Below are 24,376 nucleotides of genomic sequence, written 5' to 3' on the forward strand. Positions count from 1 at the left end.
ACGATTGATAATGTGACATTGATTTCATACAACAGATCAATAAACCGCTAAAATCAAGCAACTTATATTTTGGACCCAGTATTGACGGTTCAGTTTCAGGCCAATTCTCATCAGTGTTTTCATTAATGATTGAATGAATGATTCAGCGTTTTGAACGAATCATTTGAGTCAAAGATTCAATGACTCATTCATAAACAACTGCCTCATTCTTTAAAGAATCAGTCGTTTGAATGAATTGTTCAAATGAATGACTCACTCATTAAGACGGTCATTTGGCGTTGATTTTGTGGGAAAAGACAGTTTTATCAATAAAATGTCTTTCAATAATTCATGCACTTTTCATAAATATTTCCAGGACTTTCCAGGACAAGTGACACTTGCAACATCTGGACAGCATTAACCAGAACTAACAGGGACTGAACAGCAAATTTAAACAGAGACGCACAAGAGAAGCATTATGAAGATGTGTTTCCTCTACAACTATCAGAGATTTTGAAGACTACATGATCCTTCCCGAGATATGCTGAATGGAGGAAGACTCAGGAGTGGTTGTGTGTTGGACACGCTGTGTACATGAAGGTGACTTGACTGGTTTTTGGGAACGCATGTCATCCAGGGATTAGAGCCGAGCTTATCCTAGATGAGCTGTGGTCAGACACTGTCATATATTAACTGTGTGTGTGTGTGTGTGTGGCAGTGACAGCACGACTGGATTCAATCTCAAAGAAGATAAAACATCTATGAACCGACTGTTACAATAATACGGTCACCAGCTGTTACAACAGGACAATTTACTCAAACTAAATGTATTAAATGGTGGATTTGAGGACCGTATGAGCAAATATTTATATCACAGTATTTTTCAAAATTACTTCTCTGTTATATAGTAGGTGAAAAACAGTATGTGACAAAAGTGTGTGTGAATTCCCAGTCCTCATTAAAGAGTATGTGAAGAGTCTCTGGATGACCTACTACTTCCGGGGAGATTCTGAAGTGTGCATCTGATGGACACTATACTTATTATTATTTATGAATGACAGTGAAGCGACACAACTGGCACTGCTAGGTCACATGATTAGTCCTTCTGAGTGAGTCATTAAATCGTTCAGTCAAGAGTTTGTTCAAAAACACTGAATCATCGAGTAAAAACACTGAATCATCCAGTAATGAAACAAATGCAGTCTTAATGAGCGAGTCATTGAATCGTTCACTCAAGAGTTCGTTCAAAAACACTGAATCATCCAGTAATGAAAAAGTGCAGTCTTTCTGAGTGAGTCATTGAATCGTTCACTCAAGAGTTTGTTCAAAAACACTGAATCATCCAGTAATGAAACAAATGCAGTTTTTCTGAGTGAGTCATTGAATCGTTCACTCAAGAGTTTGTTCAAAAACACTGAATCATCCAGTAATGAAACAAATGCAGTTTTTCTGAATGAGTCATTGAATTGTTCACTCAAGAGTTTGTTAAAAAAAATGAATAATCAAATAATGAAACAAATGCAGTCCTTCTAAGTGAGTCATTAAATCGTTCAGTCAAGAGTTTGTTCAAAAACACTGAATCATCCAGTAAAAACACTGAATCATCCAGTAATGAAACAAATGCAGTCTTTCTGAGTGAGTCATTAAATCGTTCAGTCAAGAGTTTGTTCAAAAACACTGAATCATCCAGTAAAAACACTGAATCATCCAGCAATGAAACAAATGCAGTCTTTCTGAGTGAGTCCTTAAATCACTCAGTCAAGAGTTCGTTCAAAAACACTGAATCATCCAGTAATGAAACAAATGCAGTCTTTCTGAGTGAGTCATTAAATCGTTCAGTCTAGAGTTTGTTCAAAAACACTGAATCATCCAGTAATGAAACAAATGCAGTCTTTCTGAGTGAGTCATTAAATCATTCAGTCAAGAGTTTGTTCAAAAACACAGAATCATCCAGTAAAAACACTGAATCATCCAGTAATGAAACAAATGCAGTCTTAATGAGGGAGTTATTGAATCGTTCACTCAAGAGTTCGTTCAAAAACACTGAATCATCCAGTAATGAAAAAGTGCAGTCTTTCTGAGTGGGTCATTGAATCGTTCACTCAAGAGTTCGTTCAAAAACACTGAATCATCCAGTAATGAAACAAATGCAGTTTTTCTGAGTGAGTCATTGAATCGTTCACTCAAGAGTTTGTTCAAAAACACTGAATCATCCAGTAATGAAACAAATGCAGTTTTTCTGAATGAGTCATTGAATTGTTCACTCAAGAGTTTGTTAAAAAAAAATGAATAATCAAATAATGAAACAAATGCAGTCCTTCTAAGTGAGTCATTAAATCGTTCAGTCAAGAGTTTGTTCAAAAACACTGAATCATCCAGTAAAAACACTGAATCATCCAGTAATGAAACAAATGCAGTCTTTCTGAGTGAGTCATTAAATCGTTCAGTCAAGAGTTTGTTCAAAAACACTGAATCATCCAGTAAAAACACTGAATCATCCAGCAATGAAACAAATGCAGTCTTTCTGAGTGAGTCCTTAAATCACTCAGTCAAGAGTTCGTTCAAAAACACTGAATCATCCAGTAATGAAACAAATGTAGTCTTAATGAGAGAGTCATTGAATCATTCACTCAAGAGTTCGTTCAAAAACACTGAATCATCCAGTAATGAAACAAGTGCAGTCTTTCTGAGTGAGTCATTGAATTGTTCACTCAAGAGATTCATTCAAAAAATGCTGATTCAGGCTGAAATCACACACTTCTCTGTTATATAGTAGGTGAAAAACAGTATGTGACAAAAGTGTGTGTGAATTCCCAGTACTCATTAAAGAGTATGTGAAGAGTCTCTGGATGACCTACTACTTCCGGGGAGATTCTGAAGTGTGCATCTGATGGACACTATACTTATTATTATTTATGAATGACAGTGAAGCGACACAACTGACACTGCTAGGTCACATGATAATGACAACATGGCGAAAGTGGTAAATCCAGATTACATTCATACTACATACACACTTTTTTAACGTTCCTGAATTACTTATTTAATATAAGTCACTATTCAAGAGAATATGCAGTTTCAGACCCAGCGTCAGTATTTAAGGTTCAAAGTTCAAAGTTTATTTGTCACTTACCAGTTATAGTTCTGGTATTTCTATAGACTGTGTATGAAACTAACTAGTAAAGTGCATAAAGTGCAGTACCACGTATTAAACATCGTCATCAGAGTTTTGGGTGTATTTATTTATGATTGAGTCATTGAATAATTCATTCAAATTATTATTTATTTTTTTAAATAGACAGCAGCAAATAACATTCAGACAAAACCTAGTAAATGACGTGTAAATAAAGTGTGTGCTTAATAAGTGGAGTATGCTTTACATGAAACAAACTATTTCAGTCTTTCTACTTCAAAACTTCACGTTTCTTTATATTTATTTGTGCAATTTCTGAGCAAAAATGGTTTCAAAATAAATCCTACACCATTTTTGTATGCAAGGAGAACGTGTTGTTTTCTATAAATATCTACCCCGGAAATACTTCATCAGTCTGTATCTGTAGGAAACGACTGATACGTTCATCTAATTCATTAGCCTCATTAGCGTGTGCGAGTCCAGATGATCATCTCACAGCGGGAACATTACATCTGAATAATGAGCTTCTGATGACTTTACACATCATCTGTCTGTTAAATTAAATGCCCTCTTATGATTGGCTGAGCTCTTCACATGTGAGATGAGCGACTAACCACGCCCACACGAGTTACTGAACAGATGTTGATATGCAAATATGGTGGTCATATGTTAATGAGCTGGTGTTTGTTTGGTCATAGTCATAATTTCTCAGACTGATTTCAGTACATGTTCTGAAGTAAAGAGGAAAGTGTCTATATATTATACCATGAAAGAGCAAGGAAATCCCAGTGATCTGATCTTGCTGAAGCGATCGAGCAACAGATGTGTGTCAGTATTCTGGGCTTAGAAAGACACCTCAGGGCTAAAACTAGACGAGTGTATTGATCAGAGCAGCAGGAGACGCTCATTGATCGTGACTCGGGCCGGAGCAGATATATAAACCGCTCCATTAACACACACACACACACACACACACACTCGCAGAGTAGACAGAGGACATGGCTGACTGTGGCGAGCAGATAAAATGGACGGTTGGCCTGGAGTTTTCTTAGGAACTAGTAAATAAATCATGTACTAGTCTTTTCTTCTCTGTTGTGTCCTTTATATCTAAGTAAAACGCTTCAGGAATGAGAACAAATGTGGGCAAGGGATGGGCAACGATTAATCACATCCAAAATAAAAGTTTGTGTTTATGTAATATATGTGTGTTGTGGTGTGTATACGTATTGCATTCACTTGAAGAACAAAAATCTACTCTGTTTTTCTGAATTAACGAGTTAATTTTTCATGAGAAAAAAAAAATTGCTCTGTTTTTCTGAATTAATGAGTTAATTTTTCATGAGAAAATTTATTTTTGCTGTTTTTCTGAATTAACTCATTAATTCAGAAAAACAGAGCAAAAAAAAAATTCCATTAAAAATTAACTCATTAATTCAGAAAAACAGAGCAAAAATTTTTTTCTCATGAAAAATTAACTCGTTAATTCAGAAAAACAGAGACATTTTTTTTTTCTCATGAAAAATGAACTCACTAATTCAGAAAAACAGAGCAAATTTTTTTTCTCATGAAAAATGAACTCACTAATTCAGAAAAACAGAGCAAATTTTTTTTTCTCATGAAAAATTAACTCGTTAATTCAGAAAAACAGAGCAAATTTTTTTTTCTCATGAAAAATGAACTCGTTAATTCAGAAAAACAGAGAAAAAAATTTTTTTCTCATGAAAAATGAACTCACTAATTCAGAAAAACAGAGCAAATTTTTTTTTCTCATGAAAAATTAACTCGTTAATTCAGAAAAACAGAGAAAAATTTTTTTTCTCATGAAAAATGAACTCACTAATTCAGAAAAACAGAGCAAATTTTTTTTCTCATGAAAAATGAACTCACTAATTCAGAAAAACAGAGCAAATTTTTTTTTTCTCATGAAAAATTAACTCGTTAATTCAGAAAAACAGAGAAAAAATTTTTTTCTCATGAAAAATGAACTCACTAATTCAGAAAAACAGAGCAAATTTTTTTTTCTCATGAAAAATTAACTCGTTAATTCAGAAAAACAGAGAAATTTTTTTTTTTCTCATGAAAAATTAACTCACTAATTCAGAAAAACAGAGCAAATTTTTTTTCTCATGAAAAATGAACTCGTTAATTCAGAAAAACAGAGAAAATTTTTTTTTTCTCATGAAAAATTAACTCACTAATTCAGAAAAACAGAGCAAATTTTTTTTCTCATGAAAAATGAACTCACTAATTCAGAAAAACAGAGCAAATTTTTTTTCTCATGAAAAATTAACTCGTTAATTCAGAAAAACAGAGAAACAATTTTTTTTCTCATGAAAAATTAACTCACTAATTCAGAAAAACAGAGCAAATTTTTTTTCTCATGAAAAATTAACTCACTAATTCAGAAAAACAGAGCAAATTTTTTTTCTCATGAAAAATTAACTCGTTAATTCAGAAAAACAGAGTAGATTTTTTTTCTTCAAGTGAATGCAATACGCCTCCGTACACATGAATGTATATATTTAAGAAATATGTGTTCTTAATATATCAAATATTTATATTTATACGTAATATTAATTATGTATAAATATATATGAAGTATATACATGCAAATATTTCTTAAATATATACATGCATGTGTGTGTATTTATATATACAAAATAATTATGCACACCACACACACATATATTACGTAAACAAAAACTTTTATTTTGGATGCGATTAATCGCGATTAATCGTTGCCCATCCCTATTGTGGGCGGGGCTTGATTGTGTCCGTGGGGGTTGTGGTTTGCTATTGGTGGATCTGGTGTGATCGTCATCAGAGAAGATTATTATGAGACGCATGAATTGAACACAATAATCATGTGCAGAGAGAAAACATTTATAAAACACGGCAATAGTCCATAAAAAAATAAGATTTATAATTGTTTACTCGAGAAAGTGGAGCTACCATGAGCATAATTGTCCTTCGATGACATAGCTACAAGTAAAACTGCGCTTTTTAAAAAATATTTAGTACATTTTGAGTCTCATCCACGGACCAGTTCGTAAGACATTAAACATACGCAAGTGCACAAGACATTCCCGAATATATAATTGAGAAGGCTGTCGAATTCAAGCTTGCCATGCTTCATTTTGAGCTGTTGATCCAATTACTTCGGCTTGACACCACCCTGTTATATTGAGCTCGGTCTGAGCCTGTGTAAACATACATGTAGGTGACATAAGCAATTCATATCTACTATAGAGAACAAACGTGTGCGTTTCCTGAAGACTTCGACCTCAGCAGAAGATAAACCATCTGTAGGAGGATTCCTCACATTAACTCACCAAAACAAAATCATGGTGTCACTTCGTGCTTTCAGCCGTTTGACTGAAAGACGGACAGTGACTGACCTCATATCTGACTCGCTCAATAATCATATTACTGTCAGTAACACTGCTGGCCACTGTTCTCAGCTCAGACCCTGACTAATAATACATCACAGATCTTCGATGGTACAATATTGACACAGGATATATGGCAGAACTATGGGATTCATTCGAGATGCTAACACAACATGATCACAGCTCTACTGCAGTGATATTTGGCACACACTCCATGTTCATCACACCCGGCTTCTGTCAGAGCGGTAATGACTGCTTGTGGAGAAACTACAGAGGATCAACACTGCCCCCTGCTGTCATCTGTGTGATATCACTGACCAGTCTTCCCCATTCCCACAGCCGTTATCTGCTTCCGAACCGAGAAACACTTTACATTACACGGCTCATCTGTCACATACTACACATCAATACCAGTAATACAGTTAATGTCAGTCTGTAGCTCAAATCCAATCCAAGAAAAAATACTGTACATTTATAGGACTCGTATTTAAGCAGATATAGCAGATGAGAAACCAAGGACAGACAGACAGACATTTGATTTTAAAAATGTATTAGTAATAGTTCAAGTTAGCTAAGACTAACAAATGTTGCAGAATTATTGTTGTTCATGTTAACTAATGTTTACATATAAACCTTATTGTAAAGATGAATAATAAATAAAGATGAAGAGCATGTTCTCAAACGAGTATCCTGTGCTATCAGCATTAATTATCATTAACATTAAAAGAGCAATTTCACTATTTGTTCCAGTTCTTGGCAGGATCAACAACATAATGCAGATTATTATTAAAGGAATAGTTCACTTTGAAATAATTTTTTTGATGTTTTATCTTACCTCAAGGGCATCCAAGATGTAGGTGTCTTTGTTTACACAGTATTTTCAATTTTTATATTTTTAGGTCAAACCGTTCTTGTCTGTCAGTCATATAATGGAGGTCTATGGTCACCACCTCAAAGAGCATGCACAGAGAAGTCCAAATTAAACATGATTTAATGGCTCGTAAATGTAAGTACACATTGATGGCCTAAGACACGAAACGAGCGGTTTGTGTGAGAAAACGAACAGTATTTATATAGTTTTTACCTCTTGTAATCACAGCCACGTCCAAGTGATCTGAAGGTTTAATTTGGATTTCTCTGTGCATGCTCTTTGAGGTGGTGACCATAGACCTCCATTATATAACTGACAGACAAGAACAGTTTGACCTAAAAATATCAAAATTGAAAATACTTTGGAAACAAAGACACCTGCATCTTGGATGCCCTTGAGGTAAGATAAAACATATCAAACATTGATTTCAAAGTGAACTATCCCTTTAATAGCTACTTATTGTCATGAGCATGTAATGTAACATGTTTGTGTGGTGATCAGGGCCGCCAACACACACTGTTTAGATGAATACTGTAGCATCTCAGTGTGAGATTCATTCATCCAGCCACCAGAGGGAGCCGTCTGCCCAATAGTGACCTCTTCACAGGGCACTTCCACCATATAAACAAGTTTTTGAGCTGTTTCCGCTCTACATCCTAAACCCCTCCCGTCGATGCAACCCATTTCCGTTCTGGCGGGGTGGTTTGTTTTGCTAACTACAGTAGCTCTGTTTTGCCGACAAAGCACTATCGTAGTGATGAAGAAGATATAACAATTAGGACATGAAGAAAGGTGGCTCGGGTATGATGTGTGCGGTAGTTGGTTGCAAACACTTGAGAAAGCACCTGAACGAGTGGTTAGATAGAGAGTGCCAGCTACGAAGAGGCAAAGTCCATGCGCTCCATTGTTTACACACAAACACACACAGTTCGATTGTGACTGCGCCTCTCTCTCTATCTCACACACAAATTTCGATCATGCCCGCACTTCTCTCTTGCGCCTAATTATTACCATCATGGCACACACACACTTTGCACTCTAGCTAAGTAGCCTATGATATAGTTCGGATACCAACAATAAAAAAGACATAGGCCTTGGCTATAATGGTCAAATAATCTCCCTGGTCCAGCAACACACACACACATCCCGCAGTTTTGACTCCTCCGACTTCAATTACCAGCACCCAAGCAATGCAGCACCCAAGCATTCATGCCACACATTGTTCAAACACTGGCTAGGCTCTACATTTGCTTTCATATAAACAAAACGATCATGTTTGTATGACATGACACAACGACTTTGTTGCTGTCCAGACATTGATATGCCTCGGAGGCTTTCAGCTTGTCCATTGCTTTTCCATCTATTGCCATGGATTGGGCGAAGTAGTAGCAAATCTTGCTGTACGTTATGCTTGGCCACGTCGCCATGTTATCCTCCCAGTTCTGCACTGAATTCGGGTGGGGGATAATAACGCCATCTCCAGTCAAAGTAGTTGGGGAGAAGATGAATCAAAAATTTGATTAATCAGAAACTTGTGTGTGTGTAGTAGTGATTTCGGGACCAGAAATGCGCAGTACCGCTTTCTGGACGAGACATGCGCAGTAGCAATTTCGGGACCAGACCTTCGCAGTAGCAATTTCGAGACCAGACCTGCGCAGTAGCGATTTCGGGACCAGACCTCCGCAGTAGCGATTTCGGGACCAGACCTCCGTAGTAGTGATTTCGGGACCAGACCTGCGCAGTAGCGATTTCGGGACCTGACCTCCGTAGTAGTGATTTCGGGACCAGACCTGCGCAGTAGCGATTTCGGGACCTGACCTCCGTAGTAGTGATTTCGGGACCAGACCTGCGCAGTAGCGATTTCGGGACCTGACCTCCGTAGTAGTGATTTCGGGACCAGACCTGCGCAGTAGCGATTTCGGGACCAGACCTGCGCAGTAGCGATTTCGGGACCTGACCTCCGTAGTAGTGATTTCGGGACCAGACCTGCGCAGTAGCGATTTCGGGACCTGACCTCCGTAGTAGTGATTTCGGGACCAGACCTGCGCAGTAGCGATTTCGGGACCTGACCTCCGTAGTAGTGATTTCGGGACCAGACCTGCGCAGTAGCGATTTCGGGACCAGACCTGCGCAGTAGCGATTTCGGGACCTGACCTCCGTAGTAGTGATTTCGGGACCAGACCTGCGCAGTAGCGATTTCGGGACCAGACCTGCACAGTAGCGATTTCGGGACCAGACCTCCGCAGTAGTGATTTCGGGACCTGACCTCCGCAGTAGTGATTTCGGGACCTGACCTGCGCAGTAGCGATTTCGGGACCTGACCTCCGTAGTAGTGATTTCGGGACCAGACCTGCGCAGTAGTGATTTCGGGACCTGACCTCCGCAGTAGTGATTTCGGGACCTGACCTCCGCAGTAGTGATTTCGGGACCTGACCTGCGCAGTAGTGATTTCGGGACCTGACCTCCGCAGTAGTGATTTCGGGACCTGACCTGCGCAGTAGCGATTTCGGGACCTGACCTCCGCAGTAGTGATTTCGGGACCTGACCTCCGCAGTAGTGATTTCGGGACCTGACCTGCGCAGTAGCGATTTCGGGACCTGACCTCCGTAGTAGTGATTTCGGGACCTGACCTCCGCAGTAGTGATTTCGGGACCTGACCTCCGCAGTAGTGATTTCGGGATCAGACCTGCACAGTAGCGATTTCGGGACCAGACCTGCACAGTAGCGATTTCGGGACCAGACCTGCGCAGTAGCGATTTCGGGACCAGACCTGCGCAGTAGCGATTTCGGGACCAGACCTGCGCAGTAGCGATTTCGGGACCAGACCTGCACAGTAGCGATTTCGGGACCAGACCTGCGCAGTAGCGATTTCGGGACCTGACCTCCGTAGTAGTGATTTCGGGACCTGACCTCCGCAGTAGTGATTTCGGGACCTGACCTCCGCAGTAGTGATTTCGGGATCAGACCTGCACAGTAGCGATTTCGGGACCAGACCTGCACAGTAGCGATTTCGGGACCAGACCTGCGCAGTAGCGATTTCGGGACCAGACCTCCGCAGTAGTGATTTCGGGACCTGACCTCCGCAGTAGTGATTTCGGGATCAGACCTGCACAGTAGCGATTTCGGGACCAGACCTGCACAGTAGCGATTTCGGGACCAGACCTGCGCAGTAGCGATTTCGGGACCAGACCTGCGCAGTAGCGATTTCGGGACCTGACCTCCGTAGTAGTGATTTCGGGACCTGACCTCCGCAGTAGTGATTTCGGGACCTGACCTCCGCAGTAGTGATTTCGGGACCAGACCTGCGCAGTAGCGATTTCGGGACCAGACCTGCACAGTAGCAATTTCGGGACCAGACCTGCACAGTAGCGATTTCGGGACCAGACCTGCGCAGTAGCGATTTCGGGACCTGACCTCCGTAGTAGTGATTTCGGGACCAGACCTACACAGAAGCGATTTCGGGACCAGACCTACACAGTAGCGATTTCGGGACCTGACCTCCGTAGTAGTGATTTCGGGACCAGACCTACACAGAAGCGATTTCGGGACCAGACCTGCACAGTAGCAATTTTGGGACCAGACCTGCACAGTAGCGATTTCGGGACCAGACCTGCGCAGTAGCGATTTCGGGACCTGACCTCCGCAGTAGCGATTTCGGGACCAGACCTGCACAGTAGCAATTTTGGGACCAGACCTACACAGAAGCGATTTCGGGACCAGACCTCCACAGTAGCGATTTCGGGACCAGACCTGCACGGTAGCGACTTCGGGACCAGACCTGCACAGTAGTGATTTCGGGACCAGACCTGCACAGTAGCGACTTCGGGACCAGACCTGCACAGTAGCAATTTTGGGACCAGACCTACATAGAAGCGATTTCGGGACCAAACCTGCACAGTAGCGATTTCGGGACCTGACCTCTGCAGTAGTGATTTCGGGACCAGACCTGCACAGTAGCGATTTCGGGACCAGACCTACACAGAAGCGATTTCGGGACCAGACCTCCACAGTAGCGATTTCGGGACCAAACCTGCACAGTAGCGATTTCGGGACCTGACCTCCGCAGTAGTGATTTCGGGACCAGACCTGCACAGTAGCAATTTTGGGACCAGACCTACACAGAAGCGATTTCGGGACCAGACCTGCACAGTAGCGATTTTCGGGACCAGACCTGCACAGTAGCGATTTCGGGACCAGACCTCCACAGTAGCGATTTTCGGGACCAGACCTGCACAGTAGCAATTTTGGGACCAGACCTACACAGAAGCGATTTCGGGACCAGACCTCCACAGTAGCGATTTCGGGACCAGACCTCCACAGTAGCGACTTCGGGACCAGACCTGCACAGTAGCAATTTTGGGACCAGACCTACACAGAAGCGATTTCGGGACCAGACCTCCACAGTAGCGATTTCGGGACCAGACCTCCACAGTAGCGACTTCGGGACCAGACCTGCACAGTAGCAATTTTGGGACCAGACCTACACAGAAGCGATTTCGGGACCAGACCTCCACAGTAGCGATTTCGGGACCAGACCTCCACAGTAGCGACTTCGGGACCAGACCTGCACAGTAGCAATTTTGGGACCAGACCTACACAGAAGCGATTTCGGGACCAGACCTCCACAGTAGCGATTTCGGGACCAGACCTCCACAGTAGCGACTTCGGGACCAGACCTGCACAGTAGCAATTTTGGGACCAGACCTACACAGAAGCGATTTCGGGACCTGACCTCCGCAGTAGCGATTTCGGGACCAGACCTGCACAGTAGCGACTTCGGGACCAGACCTGCACAGTAGCGATTTCGGGACCAGACCTGCACAGTAGCAATTTTGGGACCAGACCTACACAGAAGCGATTTCGGGACCAGACCTGCACAGTAGCGATTTTGGGACCAGACCTGCACAGTAGCGACTTCGGGACCAGACCTGCACAGTAGCGATTTCGGGACCAGACCTGCACAGTAGCAATTTTGGGACCAGACCTACACAGTAGCGATTTCGGGACCAAACCTGCACAGTAGCGATTTCGGGACCTGACCTCCGCAGTAGTGATTTCGGGACCAGACCTGCACAGTAGCAATTTTGGGACCAGACCTACACAGAAGGGATTTCGGGACCAGACCTCCACAGTAGCGATTTTCGGGACAAGACCTGCACAGTAGCCATTTCGGGACCAGACCTGCACAGTAGCAATGTTCGGGACCAGACCTGCACAGTAGCCATTTCGGGACCAGACCTCCACAGTACCGATTTCGGGACCAACTCTCTGCAGTAGCGATTTCGGGATCAGACATGCGCAGTAGCGATTTCGGGACCAGACCTCCACAGTACCGATTTCGGGACCAACTCTCTGCAGTAGCGATATCGGGACTAGAACTGCACAGTAGCAATTTCGGGACCAGACCTCCACAGTACCGATTTCGGGACCAACTCTCTGCAGTAGCGATTTCCGGACCAGACATGCGCAGTAGCGATTTCCAGACCTGATTTCCAGACCTGCGCAGTAGCAATTTCTGGACCAGACATGCCCGGTAGCAATTTCCGGACGAGACCTCTGCAGCAGTGATTTCGGGACCAGACCTGCACAGTAGCGATTTTTAAAAAACCGGACCTGCGCAGTAGCGATCTCGGGACCGGACCTGCGCAGTAGCGATTTTGGGACAAGACCTGTAGCGATTTCGGGACCGGACCTGCACAGTAGCGATCTCGGGACCGAACCTGCGCAGTAGCGATCTCGGGACCGGACCTGGGCAGTAGCGATCTCGGGACCGGACCTGCGGAGTAGCGATTTTGGGACCAGACCTGCACAGTAGAGATCTCGGGACTGGACCTGCGCAGTAGTGATTTTGGGACAAGACCTGTATCGATTTCGGGACCGGACCTGCACAGTAGCGATCTCGGGACCGGACCTGCGCAGTAGTGATTTTGGGACCGGACCTGCGCAGTAGCGATTTCGGGACCGGACCTGGGCAGTAGCGATCTCGGGACCGAACCTGGGCAGTAGCGATCTCGGGACCGGACCTGCGCAGTAGCGATTTTGGGACCGGACCTGCGCAAGTAGCAATCTCGGGACTGGACCTGCGCAGTAGCGATTTCAAGACCGGACCTGTGCAGTAACGATCTCGGGACCGGACCTGCGCAGAAATGAGCAGGACGTAAAGCCGCAAAATCAAGGCCCTGCCCTCACTCTTGCAAAACCAATCACAAGCACACGCTCCTGCACTTTTTTAATTAATTATAGAAATTTCGATATTAAATTTAAAGCTCCAATCTCCTAAGTCCTCCAAAGATCCAGAAAAAAAGTGCTTCAGTGGCTACTTCGCTCAGAGAACCTGTCAATCACAGCTGCCAATCATGACGTCACCACCACCACATTAAATAACTAACTAAAAACAAACTTATTTTAAAAACAAACACTTGAAATTACATCAGCATGATAAAAACTACCGTAAATGACAAACCATCTTTGGAAAAAAGATATTTGAAGTGTAATTTAATTGCTTAGTTCATCTCACTGTCGTTGAATAACATGGAGGAGACGGGGTTTATGACCTATACTAGGACCAGCCACCAGGGGGCTTCTGTGGCAAGCTTGGTTTTAACCTGTATTGTCTTGCCTTAAAAATATGGTACTCAATATAGGGAAACTTCAGCACCTGGCTGGATGAGCTTTCAATAAAACTTGTCTGCCTATGGAGTAGAAAGGTGAAAACATCAGTGTTACCTGGCTATAGAGAACTGAGAAAAAGGCTGTTGTTTTTTTTTTTTGCCAAAACGGTAGGAAATCTTCAACACCCATAATGCACTGGGCTTGTTGCAGTCCATGCCACACCCACCAGCCTGTTCTTTATCTGCTTTCCAGAGTCAAATCCCGCCTTGCTTTAGTAGGAAATACTTCTTAGCAAACTTTACTCATAATGGCGTCGCCTTGTATCGCTCCCGGGTGCAAGAATTCAAAGAGTGAATGTTTATAGGGAGTTGATTTGTGTTTCCAGAATAGGGTCCAGAGCTTTGTAGACAGCGGCTAAAGGGCACAAATAATCTTAAATACAGAGAGAAGAAAGAGACCGATAATATGATAAACCCCAATGATTGTAGTCAACATTTCAGACTGGATGAGCACAAACAAACAGGAGCAAACTGGTTTTAGACCACAAGAAGGGGAAAACTGAAAGAAACCGATGTTCTGCCAGTTCCACCAGAAGCAAAACTGTCGCATTCAGGTAAGAAAGATGTTGCCATAGTGATCCAGTTTTACCATAATGCAGTTCAAAGAGTAGACAAAGTATGATATTAACCCTAACCGTACAATAACTGTCCTGGTAATAACCCTCTGCTGATCCGACAGTCGTGGGCGGGAATACAAACATGAGGAAGTGTAATCAGTAGCTTTCACGAAGACTTTTACTGACAAATTAACGTGAATTACTCGGTCAAGGTAACACACAGAAAGAGGAAACACTGTTCATCTGATGCCATCACACTAGGGCTGTTGGAACGAATTCCGAAATTCGAATATAATTCGAATATTAAAAAAATCAATACTATTCGAATGCTAAAGTTACTATTCGAATATTGCTTTTATATATTTAAAAATAAATATATACCTCCGAAGTGACCAGGTGTAAACGGCCCCTTATCGCTTTCTTATTAACAATAGGAGAGCGCGGGACTAGCTTTCGTGTGGCACATTCGCAAGGTCTCGTTCACTCCCTCTCTGCCATGCACGCGCCGCGCGCTATGTATGTTATGCGCGGATTCCGGGAGATTTTAACTAATTTGCGGCCATCAGGGAGACGATCACATCACCTCAGATCTAAGCCCCTATTCATCAAGCCAACGCGCCGCAATCTAGCGCAAATCAAAGTGAAAGTAAGTCGCAGACACTTAACACCACCATCTTCATTAAAAGTAAAGGAATGAAATGATATTACCAGTTCTGTTGCCGCTCTCCCTTATTGCTGTCTTTGCTGATTTTGAAATTAGCCGATGATCAATAAAATGCAGCTCAAATCTGTTGCTTTCGGTGACGTTTGCACTTCATTACATCTGCATATAGCGCGGGAATTGAAGATCGGATTTATATCCATTTTGCAAAAACACATTTATGTGAGCAGGTGTAAATGGAATCGTTTTGATAAATCAGAGCTATCCGATCTGAGAAAACTCATGAAGTGGCCAGGTGTAAACAGCCCCTAAATGTTTATTGTAGTAATGTTAGATGTCCCTCTAGTGGGCCGAACGTGTAACAACAACCACAGGCTATAGTGGCATTGACGATCCATAAGAATGTGTAATGTCGTAAATATTAATTATAGGATAAATTTGAGCATTTAATATTCGAATATTATTCGAATATTACATAAAATAAGGAATATAATTCGAATAGTATTATAGAGGAAGGTTGACAGCCCTACATCACACAGTACCAGGCTAAAAGAAAACATTTCATTTATAGTTTGGAAATGACCTGCAAACCTGAGCCCAAATCACAAGCCAGAAGATGTTGATGTCAAAGACCCATCCAGTCCAGAAGCACACACACACACACACACTTTCATCCCGAGTAGGTTTACTCACTGAACGTGACGCTCTTCTCGCGGTGGTAGTATCCATCTGAGGTCTTTTTCTTGAGCATGGAGCACAGGTCCACTCTACACACACACTCGTCTCCGAACACACGGCTCTCGAAGTCGGAAAACAGCGCTGGATCCAGCTTCTTAACGCCCTGCGAAGACACACACGTCACACACTGAGTCCAGAGCAAACTGAAGGACACACACAAGAGACACACCAGTGGGGCTGGAAGTGTGTGTCGGGCCGATAACCTCAAGAGGAAGCCTGAGCTGTGGGAAGATTACACACACACACACACGCCCCTATCTGTGTCCTCCACACGGAGAAGAAGCATCAGTCCGTCTGTCACGTACACACACAGCTGAACAGCTCAGCGGATGTGCAGAGTCTCAGACCCTGTCTCTGTCTTCAGAAGAGCAGTGTGAACACTGGAGTGGAAGCGCACGAGTCTGAGCAGGTTAAAGCTGGGTAATGTGTGTTTGATTTGATTGTGTGTGTGTGTGAGTGATGATCTGGCGCCAGCCCTCACTGTCTGAACATCCTTCATCCGCACAACACAATCAAACTAGAGCACTTTAGATTTTTTAATGTTTATGAAACAAGTCTGCAATTCTTAATCAGAAATACTGTAATACTGTAAAATATCCTATTCTGCTAGTTTAAACTATGCTAGTTTAAAGGCTCCTAATGTTGTTTTGTTTTCTCCTACTATAGGTTACATGCGCCTGTTATGCTACGTTCACACCGGACGCGAGTAGGGCGTCAGGCGCGAATGATTTCAATGTTAAGTCAATGCAAAGACGCTTTACGCGCGTGAAAAATTCCTGCGGCGCGAATGAGCCATGGAGCGCGGCGCGGAAGACGCGAATACGCCTCAATTCGCGGGTCAAGTTCGCGCGAATTGAGCGTCTGGCGCGTTAAGCGCGTTACGCGTGAATGTGCCATTTGTGCATTCACGCGTTTGACGCGAATTCGCGTCTGCCGCCCGAGTTGAAAAATCTGAACTTTGGCGTGAATTCGCGCCGCGTTAACCAATCAGGAGCCTAGCTGCTTGCTCACGTGGTGAAGTGTCTGGATGTTTCAATTAATTATTATGACTAGTGGGATTATGCACAACAAAGCTAATGTTTTATCACTTAAATCATTATTTCTATATACGAGACATGTTCATTTTGTATTGAATGTTATTCATTCCATAGCTAGATTATATGAAATAGTATTATGTTGTAAAGACAATCAACATATGTGCATAAATTCGTGTCTGGACGTGAAAAATCACAGGACAGGTTAATAACTTTTGAAGGCTGGCTCTATTTATCATCAAAACAAAAATAAATGACAGCTAGATTAGGTGGATGAGGGCGAGGGTGATCCTCGCTCCGATGCGGGACAACATGTCATCAAACTGGGCGCGTGACAGGCGGAAGTACCGCTGACAGCGGCCGTCATCCAGCGCAGCTCCTGGAGCGAGCAAATGGTGAAACTCGCCAAACGGTTCGGCTCCGAAGGGTCCGGTGGACACAAATATACGGCGACGATGATCCCCACGCCGCTGTTCTGCTCTCCAGAGTAAATACAGAGCGGTGACTCTCTTGATGAATGCTCGGTCGACATAAAAACAATGGCCGCCAACGGATTTCGATTCTGACGCGCGTAAATTTCGCTTCAAACTTTTGTTTTTACGCGCGCCAGTTTCGCTCTTGACACGCGAAATAACACAAAGTGGTCAAGCGTCAAACTAGACGCGTCAGGCGCGAATTTGACGCGCGATTCGCGTCCGGTGTGAACGTAGCATTATAGAAGATGTAGACTGCACATTCATTTAAAAGCAGTGTTAGGGAAGCTACTCTGAAACTATAGTTTGACAAGCTACAAGCTACTCGTATGTTAAAGTAGTTAAACTACCGTCAGGCTACCCTTTTGGAAAAGTAGTTAGCTACACTACAAGTTACTATCAAAAAGTAGCTAGCTACATTGAAACTACTTTTGCTTTTTGAACAACATATATTATAAATAACTGAATAAGTGTCTGAGGAATGTTTTTAAGTAAAATATTTGGTGTTTAAAACAATGCAATACAATTATGATTTTAAAGAGTATTGTTTTATTTCACACAACACTCAAATATCTCAGATGTTTGTCAAAAGTGCAAAATTGCAACAAATAGCCTACAACATTGCAAGAACAAAATATACATCCAACGTAAATTGCATGTAGAACATTTTCTCAAAAATACCGATTGAACTTGGACAAATAAGGCCATGTGTAATTAACGTTAGTTGTTTCTCCATCCTCCAAATCTGCCGTCACGTCTTGCTATATAATCATAACATGGGTGTGTCAACCCACTTCTGTACGTCAGTGAACCGTTAGCCGCAAGATGCGTGATTAGACAACAGGTGGCGGTAATGGCAAAAAATGAGTTTGTAATCTAACAAGAAGAAGAATAACCTTGAATCGCGCTGATTCGCGCAGGCTCGACAAACGCGATGTAGCTTTTGCTCGCGCTACACCGCTACTTGCTGCAAAAAGTAGTTAGCTACTGGAAAAGCTACACTGTTTAAAAAGCAACTGAGCTACTGCCAAGCTACTAAAAAATGTAGTTAAGTTAGTAGCGTCGCTACTTGTAGTTAACTACTCCCCAACACCGTTTAAAAGCGGATCAGAGAACCGAGATCAAGGTATTTGTCGATTGCAAAGATGTTTTTGCCGTCCATCCAATTGAGTACAGAGGCGTTTTCTTCCCTGGTTGGGTTGATACCAAGCGGCAACATTATAATGTGAAAGATGAAGCCTAACCGGAAGTGCGAAAAACTGCAATACATCAAAAATCCACTAGAGGCCGGTGTTCTGTCGATTTTTGCTGCCTTGTCGAAAAATGCTACCGTAGCGCGAATTGATCACAGAATGCCGATTAAAGTCGTATGAAATACAATTCTAATACAATTCTAAGTTATGAGTAGCTACTGTATACTGTAGACTACTGTTTTTATTTTTAAAACGGTGTGAAAAGTAAAAATTATCATAAAATATTCATCTTTGACTTGTCAAAGTACACCTTTTCTTATAGAAACTGAAGCATTTTTAAAGGGAAATTATACATTATATCAGGAAAATGTACCTTTTGTAAAAAAAAATAAAATAAAAAAAAACTGTGAGTCTGCACATGCGCATAAGCGGTAAGTAGGAAATCTCGATGGGTAGCATGAATTGTCAGAACATCGGTCCCAAAAGGGAGCAAATATCCATAGATGTCATGTTATAATATCCGTTTTCACAGCATAAATTCATATGTTTATAGTTTGGTCCCATGGACTTTTATTGTATTTTTCGATAGGTTCCGAATCCCTGACAACTTGTGAGGGGGGTGAATTTGTTTCTAACTTGTTAGTTTAGATTATTTAGATATAAAATGTATGAGAAATAAGGGCGGTTAACTTTGATTGACAGCTGATAACGGGCTGCGCCGAGTGGAATTTGACGTCTCGGCCATGATCTGACAACACATCAGTATCCTTTCTGAAACTTTGTATTTTCCAATATGGCGCCGCCCACACCCCCAATAAACAGCTTCAAAACTGTTCTTCAGAAAATCTATGGGTGACGTCACAGACGCTTTGTCCATATTTTTTACAGTCTATGTTTGAAACACCCCGTAATCAGCATCTCACATTCTGACTAGCATCTGAGTATGACGAGTCAGGCTAGCATTTTTATGACACTTGCACACATTCAAGTGTTGAGAAAAAAGTAATGCATGAAGCTAGAATAAAAGGCTCTGTTCTTTTTTTCTTTTGATGTATTGCATTTTCAGATATTCATAAAACAAAATATTCTGGGGGCCATGACATTTTTTGTGAAAATGATCAAAAATGCTGACAGTAGCTGGAAACCTTTTTTTTTTTTTTAAATGCTGGCGGGGAAAGAGTTAATTGTCTCATAACATCCACTGCAGCATCAGCTCTTCTCTCTCTAATCAAGGACTTCATCGGATGCCCATTTTCCACAAGTGACTGATTGGTCAGATGGCCCAGTCTGTTGTGATTGGCCTACACTGCTCTGATTGGTCAGATGGCCCAGTCTGTTGTGATTGGCCTACACTGCTCTGATTGGTCAGATGGCCCAGTCTGTTGTGATTGGCCTACACTGCTCTGATTGGTCAGATGGCCCAGTCTGTTGTTATTGGTCTACTCTGCTCTGATTGGTCAGATGGCCCAGTCTGTTGTTATTGGTCTACACTGCTCTGATTGGTCAGATGGCCCAGTCTGTTGTGATTGGCCTACACTGCTCTGATTGGTCAGATGGCCCAGTCTGTTGTTATTGGTCTACTCTGCTCTGATTGGTCAGATGGCCCAGTCTGTTGTTATTGGTCTACACTGCTCTGATTGGTCAGATGGCCCAGTCTGTTGTGATTGGCCTACACTGCTCTGATTGGTCAGATGGCCCAGTCTGTTGTTATTGGTCTACACTGCTCTGATTGGTCAGATGGCCCAGTGTGTTGTTATTGGCCTACTCTGCTCTGATTGGTCAGATGGCCCAGTCTGTTGTTATTGGTCTACTCTGCTCTGATTGGTCAGATGGCCCAGTCTGTTGTTATTGGTCTACACTGCTCTGATTGGTCAGATGGCCCAGTCTGTTGTGATTGGCCTACACTGCTCTGATTGGTCAGATGGCCCAGTCTGTTGTTATTGGTCTACTCTGCTCTGATTGGTCAGATGGCCCAGTCTGTTGTTATTGGTCTACACTGCTCTGATTGGTCAGATGGCCCAGTCTGTTGTGATTGGCCTACACTGCTCTGATTGGTCAGATGGCCCAGTCTGTTGTTATTGGTCTACACTGCTCTGATTGGTCAGATGGCCCAGTGTGTTGTTATTGGCCTACTCTGCTCTGATTGGTCAGATGGCCCAGTCTGTTGTTATTGGTCTACACTGCTCTGATTGGTCAAATGGCCCAGTCTGTTGTGATTGGTCTACTCTGCTCTGATTGGTCAGATGGCCCAGTGTGTTGTTATTGGCCTACTCTGCTCTGATTGGTCAGATGGCCCAGTCTGTTGTTATTGGTCTACACTGCTCTGATTGGTCAAATGGCCCAGTCTGTTGTGATTGGTCTACTCTGCTCTGATTGGTCAGATGGCCCAGTCTGTTGTTATTGGCCTACTCTGCTCTGATTGGTCAGATGGCCCAGTCTGTTGTGATTGGCCTACTCTGCTCTGATTGGTCAGATGGCCCAGTCTGTTGTGATTGGTCTACTCTGCTCTGATTGGTCAGATGGCCCAGTCTGTTGTTATTGGCCTACTCTGCTCTGATTGGTCAGATGGCCCAGTCTGTTGTGATTGGCCTACTCTGCTCTGATTGGTCAGATGGCCCAGTCTGTTGTGATTGGTCTACTCTGCTCTAATTGGTCAGATGGCCCAGTCTGTTGTGATTGGTCTACTCTGCTCTAATTGGTCAGATGGCCCAGTCTGTTGTGATTGGCCTACTCTGCTCTGATTGGTCAGATGGCCCAGTCTGTTGTGATCGGTCCCAACGTTTCATGGTTACAGCTCGAGTTTCTCTTCATTCACGCATAAATCTTTCGCCTTTTACTGAATCGAACCCCGGCCTTCCGCGTGAGATACTGTCCACTATACTAACAAGGACTGGAGGACAGATGGTCCAGTCTGTTGTAATTGGTGGATTTGCTTTGGCAGCAGAAGACGGCATGTTTTCAACATGAACAACACGAACCAAACTCTTCCAGTCTCAGATAAACTACAATGTTTGAGGGGCAAAGTAGACGTTGTTCAGCCAGTCAAGACCGGAGGCTGGCATTATGCAAATTAGTGACAAACCAATGGCAGGAATTGCTGACGACTCGTTTCAGGCAGTATAGAAATCACTCTAATATGATGATCTGATAATCAAGAAACATTTATGATTATCATCAGTGTTGAAAACAAGAAAATATTTTATTGATATATTTTATTTTTCAGGATTCTTTGATGAACAGAAAGTGCATTATAAATGTATTACCGTCAATTCAATGCATCCTTAGTGAATAAAAGTATTCATTTCTATAAAAGTAAATTACAGTCTTACTGACCCCAAACCTTTGAACGGTTCTGCATAGTTATTAGCTTTCAAAATGGGCACGTCAGGTGCACTCTCAATAAAAAATAAAAAAATAAAAATTATTTATTTTTGCATGAATTATACACACACTTAACTGTGGCTGCACAGATAAACTATATTATTTAGTGGAAGAATAATTAGTCATGATTTCCAAAATTAAATTGCACTGACCACTGTTGTCATTGACTCAATGCAGTGTTACACACACACACACGTGCGCTTCTTACCTGCTTGCGTAGTTTGGGAGCTCGTGAGAGTTTGAGAAACGTCAGATGAGGTTTGAAGGCTTTGTCATCTCCAGACACGATGCCTCTCTCCTCAAACGCCTTCCTCACACTCTCTGGGCGGACAGAAAGAACACACACACAGCCTCTGAGACACTGATGCATCCTGGGATAGGCTATTTACAGCCTCCCGCAGACCGGACCGAGACTGTCTCACCGTCCTCAATGTAAGACAAGACATAATCAATACAGAGAGATGGCATTAGCAGTCTAAGCTCTCAGTGTCTTGTTCTAAGTCTAGAAAGTGTTTGCACTCGATTTCAAATGGGGGTCTGAAATCCTGAGCTCATATAAACTCAATCAGTGAATATTAGAGGCTTTTTTACATGTCGCCAATACTGGAAGCAGTAAAACATTATTGCAGATGCTCTGGTCCGCACTGATTTCTGCAAAGCCCCGCCTTCTAAAGAGCTCAGAGTGCTCTGATTGGCCAGCTGAGCCAGTGTCCACACGCGAGTCGGAAACGTAACATACCTTACCATGAATGAATGAATTAGGCATTTATATACTGCACACCCAAAGCGCTTTAATAATCGTCGACCCATTACCATAATCGTAAGCTTCAGGCGCTAGTTTTACCGTTTCAGTTCGAGCCCGAGACGGATTAAATAAAGCAGATCGCCACGACAACAACATTAGAACTCACCGAAACGCCTTCTTTCTTAGCATACGTCTTTGAGCGGCGTTATGCTAATATGTTACTGTGTGATATGCGGAAGTGATATCTGCATAATCAATCGATCAATCAGTGCTCAATGTTCACAAAAGACAGTTTTGGACTCTACTGACTTCCACAATGAGGCATCTCTCAAAACATCCTCTCTTACGGTCCGCAGAATAAAGTCAGTCATGTGTAAGGAACAGTTAGGCGGCTAATGATGATAGTTTTGTCATTTCTGTACAGCATGTACGTCAGAGGTTGTGTTGACCAAATTTTTGTAGTCATTGGAGGATTTTTTCAGCAGATGACGTAAAAATCTGAAAGCTGTCCGTCCTTTAGACAGAGAGTACACTGAGAGCAGTGTTGGGTAAGTTACTCTAAAAAAGTAATTAATTACTAGTTACTAATTACCTCTTCAACAATGTAATTAGATTATTGTACAAATTACTCTCTCTAAAAAGTATTTAATTACTTTTAATTACTAATTACTTTCAAAATCCCATATCAATCTCAACCAGCTGAAGGATAGACATGAATCTGTTTTAATTCTACGGAGGCGTATTGCATTCACTTGAAGAAAAAAAATCTACTCTGTTTTTCTGAATTAATGAGTTAATTTTTCATGAGAAAAAAATTTGTTTTGCTCAGTTTTTCTGAATTAATGAGTTAATTCAGAAAAACAGCAAAAAAAATTCCATGAAAAATTAACTCGTTAATTCAGAAAAACAGAGCAAAAAAAAAAATCCATGAAAAATTAACTCGTTAATTCAGAAAAAAAACTGAGCAAAAAAAAAAATCCATGAAAAATTAACTCATTAATTCAGAAAAACAGAGCAATTTGCTCTGTTTTTCTGAATTAATGAGTTAATTTTTCATGAGAAAAAATTTTTTGCTCTGTTTTTCTGAATTAATGAGTTAATTTTTCATGAGAAAAAATTTTTTGCTCTGTTTTTCTGAATTAATGAGTTAATTCAGAAAAAAATCTGAATTAATGAGTTAATTCAGCAAAAAAAAAATTTGCTCTGTTTTTCTGAATTAACGAGTTAATTTTTCATGAGAACATTTTTTGCTCTGTTTTTCTGAATTAATGAGTTAATTTTTCGTGAGAAAAAAAGTTTTTGCTCTGTTTTTCTGAATTAACGAGTTAATTTAGAAAAACAGCAAAAAAAAAAAATTCCATGAAAAATTAACTCATTAATTCAGAAAAAGAGAGCAAAAACTTTTTTTCTCATTAAAATATTAACTCATTAATTCAGAAAAACAGAACAAAAAAAATTCTCATGAAAAATTAACTCGTTAATTCAGAAAAACAGAGCAAAAAAAAGTTTCTCATGAAAAATTAACTCGTCGTTAATTCAGAAAAACAGAGC

General features: G+C 41.9%; 1 protein-coding gene across 3 annotated transcripts in view; it reads right to left on the reverse strand.

Moving 5' to 3' along the window:
• The window catches only part of akap7 (A-kinase anchoring protein 7), a 60,269-nt gene that overhangs the window by 25,397 nt on the left and 10,496 nt on the right, over positions 1 to 24,376 (reverse strand). For all 3 annotated transcript variants that reach the window (XM_089118298.1, XM_089118295.1, XM_089118296.1), the window contains exons 6-7: positions 22,289 to 22,401; positions 15,955 to 16,102 (exon numbers count right to left, since the gene is read on the reverse strand). In XM_089118298.1, the coding sequence (XP_088974424.1) occupies positions 15,955 to 16,102; positions 22,289 to 22,401 (261 nt within the window). The remainder of the gene's footprint in view (positions 1 to 15,954; positions 16,103 to 22,288; positions 22,402 to 24,376) is intronic.

This window comes from Pimephales promelas, chromosome 13 (genome assembly GCF_988280905.1).
Source record: "Pimephales promelas chromosome 13, fPimPro1.hap1.1, whole genome shotgun sequence".
Lineage (NCBI taxonomy): Eukaryota > Metazoa > Chordata > Actinopteri > Cypriniformes > Leuciscidae > Pimephales > Pimephales promelas.